The sequence below is a fragment of the Zalophus californianus genome, chromosome 12, assembly GCF_009762305.2.
Source record: "Zalophus californianus isolate mZalCal1 chromosome 12, mZalCal1.pri.v2, whole genome shotgun sequence".
In the NCBI taxonomy this organism is placed as follows: Eukaryota; Metazoa; Chordata; class Mammalia; order Carnivora; family Otariidae; genus Zalophus; species Zalophus californianus.
Genome location: NC_045606.1, coordinates 16,575,759 through 16,592,531, shown reverse-complemented (window position 1 = coordinate 16,592,531; position 16,773 = coordinate 16,575,759). Strand labels below are relative to the sequence as shown.

Sequence of the window (16,773 nt, the reverse complement as noted above, 5' to 3'; positions counted from 1 at the left end):
TTCTAACTTATCTAGAAATTTTTCTTGGTAGTCATTCCTAAATTTTCCTCAAAAAATTTCTTACATTCTTTTTCAAAGGATAGTAGCCAAAAAAAAAAAGATCTTAAAAAGATGTATCACGAAAATACATGTATACATACAGCCATAATGAGAAAGAAATATTATTAGATTCTGGACATTTATATTATGTTTCCTAATAGTTTTTCTGGGTACATTTTCATTGTACAATGCTAAATTAGTGACTTTGGAACAAATCTGTAGAATGCACCGTATATTGTTCCTGAGTTTAGTCTGCCTTGTGCTAGATCAGTTTTCAGACAGTTGTTAATTTCTTTTGTGAGGTAATATTTCCTAATGATTAAGAGCCTGGCTCTGGTGTTGGACTGTCCAGGCTGAATTCTGACTCTACTACCTGCAACTATATAACAGACTAATTACTTAGCCTCTTTGAGCCTTGCTTTATTTTGCTTTTCTAAAACATGGGGACAAATGTAGTACCTACCTTATGGGTTCTATTTTGAGAATTAAATGAATTGATTCTAGATATATCTTAAAGGTAGAGTCAATAGAATTTCCTGGCAGATTTTTCAACCGGAGCCGCTGGAAGGATGGAGGTGGCATTAGCTGGGGTAGTAGAAGATGCTGGTAGAGCAGACGGGGGGGGAGGAGGTAATGGATCAACGTCCAGATGAAGAATGCAGAAAAATGAATTAAAGATTCCTATGGTCTGTTCTTGTTTATGCAGTGTATGGTCAAGCTTGCGTTTAGAACATTTCATTTACATTTCCAAGTGGTAAGCTACCGCGTTTAGACAAGAATGGGCATCAAATACTTAAATAATCATTAGAAAAAATTTAAGGATAAACTGCTCAGCATGTATTAGCTTCAACCTTTCTTAATTTCAGTAACGTATCTGTCTCTTCACAAGTTATTCTGTCTTCCAGTTACATCACTGGATATCCTCTCCCCTTCAGTGCTGGCTCTGACTTACGTTAAGTTTTCTTTTTGTCTTCCAACATGATCTCTTGGACTTTTCCTAAATCAGGGATCAGATTTTTGTACCAGTTTCCAATATTTGCTCTGTGTCAGGCAAGGAGAGGCCCAACCCCATGTGTTCCCATTACCCAAAGCATACCCACCTTAGAGGCCTAGGAGAAAAAATGTAAGGGTGAGGACAAGTGAACCTCTAAGATGTTAAGGTTGACTAGATTGAAATGGGGGCACAATGCTTGGAGTGTCCCATGTTACTTTGATTAGCAAGAAGGGTGTCAAGAGCACCTTTATTTGGGAAGATGCAGACATCAGCCATAATCCTATATCAGGCTTTTGCTCCACTCCCAAGCCAAACGATCGGTAAAACAGGCTTATGTTTTCAATGTCCACTCCCTGACCTCTACAGAGAAAGAGCTCTTAACCTGACATTCATGGAGTAGCCTTACATAAATGCATGGTGTATAAATCCTATATAAAATGTGTGTGTGTGTGTGTGTGTGTGTGTGTGTGTGTGTGTGTTTTCCCTAAAATCTGTAGGGTGGATGAAGCTCTGTAAGATATCCATAACTCAAAAATTTAAGAGCTGTTGCTTCAAAGAGTGCTTATTTTCTAGTTTTTAAGAGCAGCTATGTAAATAAACCTTTGTTTTACCTTGCTGTCATTGATTTTAAGTCTAATAGACTCAGTAAAGACACTAATAAAGGATAGAAGGGTACTTTGACAGCTTTTAGAGGTGAGATCTAAAACAACTGGGACTTTACCCAGTGATGAAGGTATTTTTGACAAAGTTACAAAATTATCTATTACATGAAAATAAATACAACTTTGCACCAAGAATAATGCCAGCAAAAAAGAGAAGCATGTGTCCTGAATCTCATTCTCCAGCTAAATTGAACGCTAGAGTTGTTATTCTGCCCTGTGAGTTGCAAATAATCACCAGCAGTGAAGAAAGAGTCAGACTTTGTCCTACTATCTTTTCTTTCCTCTAAGACCAGGAAGAGCTGGTAACCCATCATGTTTTCTCTTCGGTTTTCACCTTCTTGCTTTTTCATTTTATATCTTCATTAGCTTATATAATTCTCATACTAAGAGGTGGAAGGAAAGGACTTGTCTCAAAAGCTAACTATAGTTACAGATATGGCATTGGAAGGATTGTATCTAGATCTGGGCAGGAGGTCGTTGGGTGTGTTAAAAAGCTATAGTGATAAATCATCAACTCTGGGCAAAGTTAAGTGTCATTGCAGGGTTTTCAGATGATTCTCATGTGTCAGGTTTCCAGCCAGACCATTACAGAGGGGACCCACAGCGGGTGTATTTCAGAAAGGTAACAAGACATTTAACACAACAAGACATGTCCACTGTACAATGGGATTTTTTAAAATGGAAATATATCCATATGAACTGTATAAATTACAAGATTCAAAGCAGTGGTGTAAATAGGCTGCAAAACCTATGCATGAAGGTCATGACTTGGATGGAAATCTGTCAGTGCTATAAAAATACATATAAACAAAACATTTTCTTCCTCTGATAAACCTACAAGATATAAAATTAAGAGTATTTACACAATTTTATACTAGACCTGTGAAAAATATACCACGCTAGAACAATCTTGTTCCAAAATTTGAAACATAATTCTGTCAAGTAAAAGTATTCTTCATACAATGTATGAACTTATCAATAACTTCCTGGGTAGGTGAGGATCCGTCTGAATTATATTTTGATTAGAATTTTGTTTCATCTGGTACCTGGAAGAAGATAGAAAGTTCTTGTCTTAAAAGATTTGTTAAGTACTGTCCCTTTCAATAATCCTATCTTGTACTTAAAAAGAGCAAATGTGGTCCATCTTGTTAAAATTATACCTAGAATTTACTAGAGTCATCCACAAATTTTTCGTCTTGAATTTTAATGATCACATACCTTCCATTGCTATTTGGTTAACATAGACCCATGTGATACCATGTTGTGATGTAAGTGTATCTTTCAAAGGCCTAATTTAACTTAATCAAAATGATAATACAGTGGCCGGAGCAATACACCCCTTCACAACTGTGTCAGAGGCCACACAAGCTCCAAGCGGCTCTGTGTGCTGGCCAGGCACCTTCAGCCTTTATGTGAATCACCCCTGGTGGCCTGATTTATCTTCCTCTAAGTAATGTAGTGAGGAGTTGGCATTACATTTTTGTTGTTGTTCATTTTTTTGTCTTAATATGGGGAAACAGGTACAGGATGGTCCTGACTACATTCTGTTAGACGGTTGGTTCTGAAGCTTTGATTTGACACATCAGGTGTAAGTTTTGTTTCTACACTTTATCCTTTCCAACTTGGTGACAGTTCTGAACCCAACTACTGGGGAGAGGATTTCTAGTAATGCTGTCCTTATAGGGGCTCAGGCAAGGTGCCCCATGTGGGTTTCTCTAGAATCCAGCCCTGGGAAACATGTCTGGTTGGAAACATGACTGGTGTTTTTTGAGAATGTGCTCCCACTCAGGCCTAGCTAACTTCTGGATTGGCTCTTTCATTGAACTTTTCCTATTTGGCATAACTTTTAATAAGGGCCTACGGTTATCTTATGCTACATACTTCTTTATTTCTAATCTAAATCCCTTTTTTCTTCTTAAACCTTTCTTCAAATAAGAGAAATACCATCAGCCACCTCCCATACTTAAAGGCAATCATTAGATTCTTTCTCAGGATCCCTAATTCCATTAGTCTTTCACCAAAGGATAGAGCCACTGTAGCATAGTGAATAAAGCCCAGGGCTTGGCATCAGACAGATCTTGCTTCAAATCCTGTTGCTGTCACTTTGGTGTGTGACCTTAAGCAAATTAGTTAAGCTCTCTGAGCCCTTTCTAATTTCCTCATTTATGAAATGAAGATACCTTCTTTGCATATTGTTGTAAGGATGAGATAATGAATGTAATGCACCTACCATGTACCTGACCTATAGCAGATACCCAATTTGATTTGTGATTCTGCTTTTCCCAAACTGGAGGCATTCCCTTAAAGGACTGAATATTCTAGAAATGAATGTTCTAAAATGAAATAGAACTATCCAGTTAAATGAACTCTGCAAATCTTTCTGGTAAGGAAGGAGAGGAACTTCACTTTCATTGCTGGGCTAGGCTCTGTGCTGGGGACTTTCCCATGCACCTGGGAAGCAGGAAGTGTGTATTAACTTCTCACTGCCATCACTAATTCATCTGTAAGTGGAAATAGCCATACCTTCTCCACCTCATGGATTACTAAAAGAGTAGAATAAGATCTTGGTTGTAAGTACTTTGAAAACATAAAGAGATCTCTCTACATATATGCTCAATATTGCATTAATGGAGACCTAGTATCACTATTTTCTATCCTTTTTTTGTACTGGTCTGAGTTTATTTTCCCTCTAAGTCCCTATGAAAACTGGCATTGCTTTCATTTTCTAGGGAAGAGGCCCAGAGGCTCAAACAAGGGCTGGACTTTCTGCAGCATGCTGGAAGAGGCCTCACTGCTTTTCAGTTTTTTGTTGTGATGTCTAGATAAAGCTAAACTTGTTGAAGAATCTTACCTGACATTCCCGATTACGTAATCCTCCATTTGTATTTATGGTAAAATCAAATTTCATTTCTTTTTCCTGAGAAAACCAGAATGGAACCATGGATTAGGAATATATTCTTTTTAAATGTTGAAAAAGAAAGGAGAATTTAAGCACAGATGGTTTTTATATAAATGTGAAAGTCACTAAAGAGCTGGTACCTGACTGGGATTAAACTTTGAAACATTGTAGTCCTTCTTCATCCAAATGTGCAAGACAGCATCGTGGATTGTTAAGAAAAAGATTGAGTCCTTCACTTCATCATCAAAAAATTCACACTGAGCAAGCTTCTCAATGAAATCGTCTGAAGAGAGGCAAAGAAAGGATAACAGGAAGAATTAATTGTTTCGCCAAAGGTTTCTTCTTGAGACTGGAGATTTGCATTTCCATTTGCAAACGTGCAGTTCACTGATGTTTGGTGAGGTGTTTGGGGATCACAATGGTACGATAACTAGTGTACCATTAGTTTGGTGTTTCTGGAACAAAAGGATATCTTTCTAATAAAAGAATGCATTTACTGCCCTAATGTAAAAAGAAAGAAGGAAAAGATTCAGATGAGGAAAACTTTTAGTACTTCTCAGAAGAAAACCAATCCATTTTCCTTTAGGCAAGAGCCTAGTGAGTTAATCTCCCTGGCTAATGATTAGAGCAGCAAGTGTGGCTTATACAAAATTGGGATTCTGCCAAAATAGGACATATGCTCATAGACCAGTGATATGCTCTGGTTTTGGATTGCTGGACCTATTATTTACCAGTTACTTACTGTAGTACATTTTCCTAAAGCTGCCGTGTGCTTTCAGAAAACACCTTCCTCAGCACCCACATGACCCCTCCCAGTTATCTTTGCGGAACCCCCTACTTGTAGGCACTAACACACTTGCTTGTACAGATCCCATGGGTACCGTGTGCAGAGCCCTGGCTGAGTAATATGAAGGATCAAGAGATAAATTAGATGTATGAAACTCACCCTCAAGGAAAATAGAACATGTCTATGTATCTACAGTAATGAAAGGAAAAGTGCCGTAGAAGAATAAAGGCAAGAAGCAATCCAATTTTTTTCTTTAATGTTTTCTTAGCTCTTAAAATAATGGCCAGCACATAGTAGGTACTCGTTTTTGTTGAATGAGTAAGAGAGGTACAGATCACGTGCTATGGAAATTCAGACAAAGGAAAGATGGCTTCCTCTTGATGGGTGTCTGGGAAAACCTGGCCAAGCAGATATATTAAAAGAACACCTGACGAGGGTTTGGAGAAAGATGAAGGAAGAGAAGGTACAAAAGCATGGATATGGAGACACAGCCCCTGGTCACAGGCAAGCTTTCAATCCTGGCCAGATGTAGTCGTGAGGGAAGGAGGAGGAGAGAGGAGCGCCCAGTGGTCACCAGAACCCAGGATGGAGGTGGGTGGTGTGCGATGGGAAGGAAGGTGATGATCATAGTTAAAGACAAAGAGAGGGATGCCGGGCAGCAGAGGCAGCAGGATGGGACACTTTCAAAAAGATCTGAGATGATGGGGAAGGATTATAATCGTTTAGAAGATTAAAGGGTTACTGAGATCAGCAGAATAGTTTTAATGATAAGGAAGCCTCCAAACTAGAATATGTCTGTAGATTTTATGGGGAGGAGCCAGTAGAGAGGAAAAACCAAAGATGCCAATTTCATGCCTCCCTCAGGAACTGTGCACCTGTCCCCTCTCCCTAAAATGCTTTCCCCTAAGATACTGTATTATGGGCTGAGGAATCTAGGGAGGTGAGGAAGAGAGAAAACAAGCCTACCTTTTCAGGAAGATCAGAGTTAAAAATGGTTGCATATTCTTTTGCTGCTTATGAAAATTAGGTTTCAAATTATAAAGTTAATTTAATTACACATCAATACAACTAAAACATAAAGATGCTATTTCTTTAGGGATTTCTATTGGTCTGGCACCTTCTTGGTGATCATAAACAAGACCTAGACTTTGGAGAGGCCGTCTACATTGAGAGTTGGCCGTGAGCCTGAAGTGATCATCAGAACATAAAAACAACTTACCATCACTTCCAACAATATACACATCTACGTTGATCCTGATAAATTCTTGCAGAATCTGTTAAAAAGAAAGTAGATCTTCCTTAGGGAACAGTTTTACTTGTCAGAAACATAAAGAAAATGATCATAATTATGCCTTATGGGTGTTGTGTTGCTTAGAGAACCTTTTACATTTTGAAAAGAGATAACAGTGTAAAGAGACACTAAAGCTAACAAGAAGGCTCTGTGACAATAGGAAAGAAATCCAGAGGAAAGAATGCTCCTCTTCAGAGAGAAGTTAAAAATGATCATTCTTGTGGGAAGTATGATGGAAAATCTGTTTCCACTCACAAGATGGGTTCTGATTTAATTTGAAAACCGTTTCCTTTATGGGTTGACCTTCACCTGAGCTTTCTAGCTACATAGAAGTAGAAAAAACCAAAACCCTGTGGCTTGTAAATTGTTCATTATTCCTGTCCACAGTGACTGGATGTATTAACACCACTGAATCTTGATTTGTTTTCCAGGTCCTAGGCTAAGAATAAATACCAGTAGTGATGTGAGTGAGGTCATATAAGGTAAGAAGAGCAGCTTATACTATGGATCATTTTAGATGCTCATTAAAGCCATTGTCATCTTCAATAAACACCGAACCTCTACTAGACACTGAACTAAGAATAAGAGCTTTAAAGAAACATAAGGCAGACTCCCTGTCCTTTGTGCTATACTGCTGGGACCAAAACCAAATTGTGTGTGTGTGTGTAGTTTTTTCTCTAAACCTAAAACAAATGCAAAAACAGAGAGAGAAAAGAAACAGCAAAAGAAAAAGTTTTGAGAGTTCTGTGACATTAAGATTTTTTTAAAAGTCTGAAGGAAATGAAATTGATTCAATTTTCTAATTTTGTATCCAGTTCACCCATATTTGATAGATCTTATCTTAGCTCAGTTCTTACGTAGGAAGATACCTGTGAAAACCCAAGAAAAAGAGGGGTAAATGTGGAATTTCTTAAATTTTCTTTACCTCTCTTTCTGCATCTCTGCTGGAAACCAATTTATTTTAGAAATGCTGACAGAACCATGGAAAGAAAACAGAGTACAACCTGAAGGTTTTAGTCCTATTTTTAAATCACACGTGACATTGATTCTTTCACATAGCTACTTTTTTGGCAGGGGGCGGTGATGGGGGGTGGAGAACAGATTTTATACAGCCAACTGAAATTTCATCAGTTTATAATAGATAAAGACAAAACAAAAGGATCCACTATTCCACTTTTGTCCAAGACCTTCCCAAATATTCAGCATTTCAGGACAATTTAGATACAGTGCCCACAAGGATCTGAAGGTCCTGCAGAACTGGAATTTGGTAGGAGTGTGGGCATAGTTGTGTAGTGGCAAGTTCAGCATACACTAGAAATATGGGTGTGGTTGTCTTCAAAATTAGAAGCCAGCCTCCTGGGAAATGCTCTTTTAAAGAGCTCACTGAACAAACGCCCCCCCCCCCCCCATTCCCACTCTCTGCATGGAATATCCTAAGATTACGATTTACTTCTACTTAATCTAAAGGAGCATCTTTCCACAAATATAACTTTTTACCTTTGGCCACTGATTGGTTGTGTTCATTAAGAAAGAAAGTAATTACCGTTTTGAGCCCCCTCATTGAAGAAATGTCAAGAAACGACACTGCTGAAAAGTCAAGAATAAGGCTATGCAGGCTGATTTTGGGGACACTAATGTTGAGAGGAAAATCGGTGTTCCAGTCTATCTGGAAGGGCAGGTCGGTGGTGTTGATTGGCTGATCCAGTTCTTCTATCTCATTGTTGTCCATCTCATCGTCGGAATCTTTAAAGCCATCATTGGTATATATAAATCCTTTCTGCAAGAGAAGACAATAAATACGCATGATAACTCTGACCAAGAGAAATACTGCATATGTCAAAAATAACCAGTGAGTGTCTGAAGCACAGATTCAAAGTTAGGTCAAGCCCTTTTCCTTGGAGAATCAACATTTTACCAGGAAAACAAAAATTTTAAAGATGCCATTAAAAAAAAAACATTAACTGACATATGATGTACCTTGTTTATCTGGCATTTCACTTAAAGGAATGGAACCAACACCTTGAACTACATTTTATACACTTTTAGCTATAATACCCAGAAATGTGGTCAAGAAATTTACTGGTTTCATCCCCAGGAAATAATCAGTCTCACAGGACTAAAGAGGCCCTTAGGAAAAACGAAGGAGGCCTCGAGGTTTTTTGCCAAAAATGCTATAATTTGGTCATACAAATTGTCAGACATATACACAGTCCACTCCGGGCTAAGGTTTTGTTGGTTCCAGGAATTAGTGCATATTGAAATAACTCACTTGTGGTTAAATATAAAAACATACTTTTTCCCATTAAAAAAAAAAGAAAGAAAGAAAGAAAGGAACTTACAGGTGTCACTTGCAACAGGCCTTTCTTCTGCAGCTTCCGGATTTTTTTCAAAGCTTTGTTGCGCTTGCGTAGAATTTGTAGCGGATTGAAGCCAACCTGAAAAATCCATTGCTATCTTACAAGAGTGCGGAATATGATGCTGCTGAATATTCTACAGCAGAATTCTAATAACTTTAAGTGGGATGAGTCGGGGTTGGGGCACATAATAAAGATATGTGTAATAAAATGTAGAAGTGGTTCAAACGACGACAGTGATGGCTTTGTGTCAACAGCTTTGGTCTGCTCAGCCTGTGTGCCCTTATCAACATTCAAAAACCTCTGTGTTTTTTGAACACACTCTGGGAGTGCCACCCAGCGTTCGTCTGTAAATTACCCATCAATAGGCCTAAACTCTCCTTAAATCAGTGTGTGTTTTGGGCCTATGCAACTCTGAAGGGACTTTATTTACTTTCTACTTGTTGGATATGGTGGCATTTAATTAGTACTCTGCTTCTATATCATTTTCATTCTACTAAACTTTATATGATTGTATTTTATAGTATCTATTATTACATGATTTTGGTTTATAATTTTAGTATTAGATCAGAGGGCAACCTTCATTTTCTCCTTTTTAAAACAAATGTGGTCTTGCTGTGGCAAAATATTTTGTTCCAGAGTCATAAGTAAGGAGAATCACATTATGTAATAATGAAAAAAAATCCTTGACAAAAAAAAATGTAGTTTGATGGAAGATACTAGATTAAGTGAAAAGCACAGTATGTAAAGCTATATACCATTTTTGGGGAAAAAAAAATAGCTGGGTAGAAAAATATCTGATGCACACCAAACTAAGAACAATGGGGTTGAAGGCAGGATCTGTATGCAAAGGACAGGGCAGACCAAAGGGCAAGTTCGAGAATAAGTGCTGAGCTTTTGTTTCTTGACCTTAAAAACTGCTTCTTTGTCATCTTCTCTTCAGTCCATCGGGGACACTCAGCTGTCATTTGGTGTTAAATATTCATTAATGTTATATTTATTCCTTGTCAATCATATTCCAAATATTCACTTGCTATCCTGAATATATTCAATGAGAGTCAAATACTAAGTACTCTCTTGTTGTTTCTGAAGTTGACACCCAAAGCAAATCTGTAGGATACTCTCTGCTAAAAACCCAGCAGCCCCAAATCTTGTGGTAAGTCCTTTCACTCCACAGAAGAATTTGATAAAAGGTGACTCTGGGGGCACCTGGGTGGCTCAGTCGTTAAGCGTCTGCCTTCGGCTCAGGTCATGGTCCCAGGGTCCTGGGATCAAGCCCCGCATCGGGCTCCCTGCTCCGCGGGAAGCCTGCCTCTCCCTCTCCCTCTGGTTCTGCCTACTTGTGCTTGCTCTCTCTCTTTCTGTCAAATTAATAAAGAAAATCTTTAAAAAAAAAAATGAGTCTGTATTGAACCTCATCCAAAGGGCCTTATTTCCCAACATATTAAGAGACCCCTTATCAGGTAGTTTCACCTGCTCTAGAACACAGGACAGAAAAACACGAACACAATCCAGCTTCAACATATGTGAAATCAATCACCCTCTGGTTACAGAGCAAACATTTCATTCCTAGATATTCAGTGGAATTACGCCACCCCCCCCAGAAATAAAAACTTCAAACCTTACAGCATCAATAAGTTTCTGTTTAAAGAATTGAATGTTTGCAAAGTAGATGGGGGCTGGACACCTGAAGATCTTCACCCCTTCCGGCTCGTGCATCTATAGGACAGAGAAGTAGTATGAGACGAGCCCACTGGACTCATATTAATATCTTTCATCAAGTCAAAGTAAAAAATGGATCTTCCTTACGTCCAAGTAATCTTTCTTATTCTTGTAGATGTTGCTCCTTCCGACATTAGCCAGAGTGCTGCATTTTGGACTGTAGGGAAAAATCGACACAAAGTGAATCACTTGTGCGTGTTTGTTAGGTCCTTAAGGCTAACACTGACTTCCCCTAGCATATCAGGACTATGAGCAGGCTCACTTTCCAAAATATAAAGGGCTGGGGAATCATCATGCCATTAGACACCCTGGAGGGCAAACACCTCATTTTACCTACACTTCCACCCCTCCTAGAACAGCCTGGAACAGCGCCTCCCACTTACCACCTTTCATCTTACAAAGTGCTCCCATATGCTTTTGCTGTTTGGGTTCCAAATATCACAGTTATTCAGTGAAATCGATACAGTTACCCAGTTGTACAGATGAGGGCATGGAGAAGCACAATGTTTTGCCTACAACCACTCAGTCTGTCTCTGTGATTGATGGGTCCCTGATAAATGAATGAAAACTTAATGGAGTCAGAGAGGGCAGGAAAATTTCAACATAAATGTATTCCATCAGCCAGGGATTAACTTTAACCACCCCACCTTCTGTTCTAGAACTCCTGAGCAACCAAGAAGCCTATTTCTCCATCACACCATGTCATCCAACATAGGCTGAGTGACCACATGGTGGTGACATTATATGGCAGAGATTTAAGAATCAGGAAGATATTTGGACTGGATGTTAAGAATCAGGAATGCTAACTAGTTTTTGTGGACTTTTCAGATGACAGGGGCCTCTGAGAAGTTCTCTAGTCCAGCCCCCTGTTTTTAGATGGGAGTACAATCTAGCAACCCGTAAAAAGGAACAGCCCTCCACTAGACGTGGAGAATCCCACAATCTTCTCTGGAACCCATTTCCGTGTCTGGCAAGTCTATGGCAAAGACATGACACCTGCTCATAGGCTAATGTTCCCAGTTTCCGGCTGGGCAAACAGACTCTGCAGTTTATATGATTTCTCTGAATTGGTGGCAAAGCAGGGAACAGACCAGTAGCTGGTGGGACCTGGGCTGATACTCTGAGGTCAGGGCATGTCTATGGCCCTTCAGGCCTTGAGGGGAGCAACGTGAGAAGAACAGACCAACCAGTCTCGATAGATATGCATGCCTGTCAACTAAACTACCTTCCCCTTAATCAGTGACAAGTTTTACCCTCTCCCACAGGCATGTCCAAGTCTGCAAGGATGCAGAGCCTGATGCACACTCACAATTGGGTCCTGAATACAATGGTCAGGAGCTGAAACGCCACGCTAGCTGCAAGGCCTAAACCGAGTCCCAGGACAATGGCAAAGATGAAGGTCATGATCCAAATTAGCTGTAAAAAGAGGGTGACACATGCATGACAGTTTACTCTGACTCAACTGCAGTGTCTTAGGTCCAGAGCTTTGAGAAAGCATGAACTTCTAGAACCAAAGCAGAGGTTGGAAGTGTATAGGACAAGGGACCTGCCTCGAGAGGGCATTTCTTTTTTTCTTTAATTAAAGATTTTTATTTATTTATTTGAGAGAACAAGCAGGGAACAGCAGGCAGAGGGAGAAGCAGACTCCCCACTGAGCAGAGAGCCTGACGCAGGGCTGGATCCTAGGACCCTGGGATCATGACCTGAGAGGAAGGCAGATGCTTAACTAACTGAGCCACCCAGGCGCCCCGAGAGTATGTCCATTTCTAATCCCATCCCTGACTCAGTTAAGGAAATAATTGAGTCTATCTGGCACAGTTAAAACCACAGAGCCAGCAGCTGTTGGTTAAAATCAGCAAATTAATCGGCAGGGCTTATACTGATTTTTTTCTGGTGGTCTGCTGATTTAATAAATGGCTACTATCTGTACAAGAATTTTAGCATGTCAAAAGGGTGTTAAAATCTCCAACAATTATCTACCAGGAACAAAAGTAAACCAAGTATAGCTGATTGCTTTATGCTTGTTAAGTACCATAGGATATGTTAACAATGTTTTTATGCCCCAGACTTTGATCCTGGTAAAATTATGGACTCTGTGTCTCATAGCAGGGTATGTCAAGAGCAAGGGGCTCCTTTATAGGCTATTTCCAAAAGGAATGTTCAGAATTTAAACTCTTCACAGATTCTCTGGAAACAAACATCTGATGTAATGAAGAACAGAAGCAACCATATCCTACTAGTGTTTCATGGAGCATCGCCTACTTGCAAGTGGCTCATTCTTTTAAATTCAAATCCCAGAGAAGGATCATTAGAGTATGCAGTTTAAAAATAGCAAACGAAGGGGCGCCTGGGTGGCACCGTTGGTTAAGCCTCAGACTCTTGGTCCCCACTCCAAACGGAGACATCATGGCATGAGATGGCGCCCCCAGTTGGGCTCCCCGCTTAGTGCGGGTCTGCCGAGATTCTCTCCTTCTCCCTTTGCCCCTCCCCCGACGTGCACATGAGCACATGAGCTCTCTCTCTCAAACAAATAAATAAATCTTTTAAAAAATATCAAATGAAATAAACTCAGATTATTAGAATAGATAATATAGAAACCAAATTTCACTTGGTTTATAATATGAATATGCATTTCACATCAGCATTAGCATGTTGTCCTGATTTCTCTGTCTCTCAGATATCACTGCCTCTACTCACACAGTCATACTTATCCTTTCGCCAGAGTCTTCGTATCTCTGTGAACTGCATTAGCATTCCCTTCAAGTTCCCAAGTGCTAAAGCCGCCAGGACAGACTGCAAAAAACATAAACAGCAGATGTACTTAAAGATAATCAAATAAGTCATACAGAAGCAAAGGTGAAGGTTGTAGATAAGTGTGTCCTTTAAAGGGCCTCAAAGCCTAGCCCAGAACACACCCTTTCATAGCATATAGTGCCGTGCAAGACACACCAGACCTGGGACTCTGACCCGTTCCCAGGCATGACTTTTTCCCCACCGCAGTGACAGTGCCAGGCTATGGGTAGAGGAAAGCACTTACTGGCCTGTACCTTGGGACAGAGACAGGCAGATCTTAAGACCAATGCCTGAAATAAATTTTTCCCAATCAGAGACAGTCTAATGTGTGTTTATTTACTCGAGGTGGGGAGAAGGGGTTGCTCTTTGTTAAAAAGATAAAAGCTTGGGGAACTTGGGGTACCCAGAATCATAATTCAAACCTTTGAGGATGATCAGCATTCAACCATTTTTTTAAAAAGGTTTTATTTATTTATTTGAGAGAGAGTGCATGCACGTCAGTGGGGGTGGGGCAGAGGGAGAGAATCTCAAGCAGACTCCGGGCTGAGTGTGACATTGGAAAGGAAATTGCCAGTTCAGCAATGGTTAGCTGGTTAAACAATGGTTCACAAATGAACGTCAGTTACAAAATGCTGAAAACTGAGTAGAGTCTGTAATCTAGTTGACAGTACGGTTCCAGTGTCCCTGTCCTGGTTTTGATCACGTACTATAGGTAACTTAGGATGTCCCTGCTGTGGTGGCTGGGTGAGGCGTGCACAGGACTCTGCACACGGTGCCTCCTCTGTTGGGGGACCTGAGTGTAAAGCAGGTCAGGTGCCGCTTGCAGAAGAGGCAAACCCCTTCTCTTTTCATTAGGCATTGTTTTCTCACCTGGTCAGTATTCCACATAGCAACAATTTTTAAAATTTTTCATTGCCATATAGACACAAGAGAGCCCTTTAAAAAGTAAAGATTACAGAGCACTGAGAAGCCATAGAAAGGAAAAGGGGGATAATTTTATCAGGAACCAGATCTCCATACTGCAGTTGATGTAAAGGATTAAATAAATATAAAATGCTAAGAACTGGGGCACCTGGGTGGCGCAGTAGGGTTAAGCGTCCGACTCTTGGTTTCAGCTCAGGGCATGATCTCAGGGTCCCCGGATCAAGCCAGGCGTCGGACTCCATGCTCAACAGGGAGTGGCTTGAGACTCTCTCTCCCCCTCTGTGCCTCCCACTCTTGCTCTTTCTCTCTAATAAATAAAATCGTTTAAAAAATGCTGAGAATTGGGGCACCTGGGTGGCTCAGTCGTTAAGCGTCTGCCTTCGGCTCAGGTCATGATCCCAGGGTCCTGGGATCGAGCCCCGCATCGGGCTCCCTGCTCCGCGGGAAGCCTGCTTCTCCCTCTCCCACTCCCCCTGCTTGTGTTCCCTCTCTCGCTGTTGTCTCTCTCTGTCAAATAAATAAAATCTTTTAAAAAAAATAAATAATGCTGAGAACTGCTAATGCTTAATCAGCACCCAGGAGACATTTATCATTAGCTATTATTGTGGGTTATTTTGCATAGTTCACATGATAAAAAGAAACAAACCAGCTATTCCGGTCAAACAGATATTGCAGATACAATGGTCTAAGCAGAACTCATCACATAGATCCTTTGTAAAAGGGGCTTTGACTCAGACCACGGACAATGTCCCCGGGTGTGCTTTATTCGTGAGAGATACAGGATTTAACTGGCAATTCCTTCCCGAGGTTCTCCAACTCAGCATGGGCGACGTAGAGCCCAAGTGTACCCTTGGGAAGAAGCACGATAGGGCAGAATTCTCTAATGGGGGGTTGCATGTGCACTTAGTTTTACTGAGATAGACGTTCTTCTATTTCCTTGGTGGGGACTTCATGATTCCTTCGATGCCATTTCTTTGGAAATCAGTAGGTTAGCCTGTGGAGAATGCATATTCTTGGCAGAGAGTACTCTGCATTGCTTGAAGACAGATTTGGTCAGTGAGGCTCTTTGGGATGACCATTCATCTAGAAACCTGGGAACAGACTCACTTTCCAGCTACCAACCAACAAGGAAAAAGACCTAGATATCAACCAAAAAATACTGTGGGCTTGTGTCCTATCTCTATGTCCTTTGTAGTGAGAAGTGTAATATAATGTTCGTGGGGCACCTGGGTGGCTCGGTTGGTTAGGCGACTGCCTTCGGCTCAGGTCATGATCCTGGAGTCCCGGGATCGAGTCCCGCATCGGGCTCCCTGCTCAGCGGGGAGTCTGCTTCTCCCTCTGACCCTCCCCCCTCTCATGTGCTCTCTCGCTCTCTCAAATAAATAAATAAAAAATCTTAAAAAAAATAGAATAATAACAATACAATAATAATCTTAATATTAATGGCTACATATATTTAGCCCTTGTTCCATGCCAGGCCCTGGGCTAAGTCCTTAATGTGCAATATTTCATTTAGTTTTCACAATGACTCTGTGAGGCAGGTACTGTTTCCCTCCCTATTTTTACAAATGGAGAATGTAAGTTTCAGAGAGGTTAAGTAATTTGCTTAAAAGCACACAGAAAAAAAGAGGCAGAGAGCCCAGATTAGAGGTAGGTTTCCAGAACTTGAGAGCCAGTGCTCCGTGGAACATCTCAAAATTACATCACCTCCACAAAAAACAAGGTATTTACCATTGTCTGGTTTCCTAGAGATCCTTTCTCTTCCAGAGTCTGCTGTTATTTCTTTAATCTGGGGGCTGCAGCCGTTTACAAAGCATGAACCCAAACCCTCAAAAATCACAGTTCAGGAGAGATGGACCAAGGAGCAAGACGGTGATGGTGTGAGGTCTGTGTGTGGCTGCAATTTGATAGTGTTGGTCTTGGAGTTGGCCCAAACCCTGGGAGCTGCAGGGTGGATCTGTAAGAATGGGTTGCGTGGCTGGTAGCACCACTCTCTGAACTTGATAGAGGCCCTGATGACCTCAACCTTTAAGGAAATCTTCACTTCCGTCAATCCACATCGAGGCTGAAGCGCCTGGGCGTCGTTCCGTCTAAACATTAATTATTTTGGGGGCTCACAAGCATGTGGAGAGTGAAGCAGATAAGGGAGTTGGGGCATTTGCATTCCTAGCATTCATAAAATGCTGCCGGGGGTAAAATACAGATTTTTGGCCCTGGACTATTGGCTAGGAAGGGTACTCGAGAATTTGCAGTTCCCTCATTTTCCTGTCTAGTTTGCGCTTCCAGAGTGGAAGAACCAGGGTCATTG

The 16,773-nt window shown here is 40.7% G+C and overlaps 1 protein-coding gene across 1 annotated transcript in view; it reads right to left on the bottom strand.

Moving 5' to 3' along the window:
• Positions 1 to 2,347: 2,347 nt before the first annotated feature.
• Positions 2,348 to 16,773, bottom strand: part of SLC26A3 (solute carrier family 26 member 3) — a 33,423-nt gene continuing 18,997 nt past the window's right edge. Inside the window, exons 12-21 of the mRNA XM_027574339.1 lie at positions 13,446 to 13,541; positions 12,058 to 12,164; positions 10,836 to 10,905; positions 10,653 to 10,745; positions 9,012 to 9,107; positions 8,216 to 8,449; positions 6,601 to 6,655; positions 4,735 to 4,877; positions 4,547 to 4,612; positions 2,348 to 2,741 (exon numbers count right to left, since the gene is read on the bottom strand). Of these exons, the coding sequence (XP_027430140.1) occupies positions 2,718 to 2,741; positions 4,547 to 4,612; positions 4,735 to 4,877; positions 6,601 to 6,655; positions 8,216 to 8,449; positions 9,012 to 9,107; positions 10,653 to 10,745; positions 10,836 to 10,905; positions 12,058 to 12,164; positions 13,446 to 13,541 (984 nt within the window). The 3' untranslated portion in view covers positions 2,348 to 2,717. The remainder of the gene's footprint in view (positions 2,742 to 4,546; positions 4,613 to 4,734; positions 4,878 to 6,600; positions 6,656 to 8,215; positions 8,450 to 9,011; positions 9,108 to 10,652; positions 10,746 to 10,835; positions 10,906 to 12,057; positions 12,165 to 13,445; positions 13,542 to 16,773) is intronic.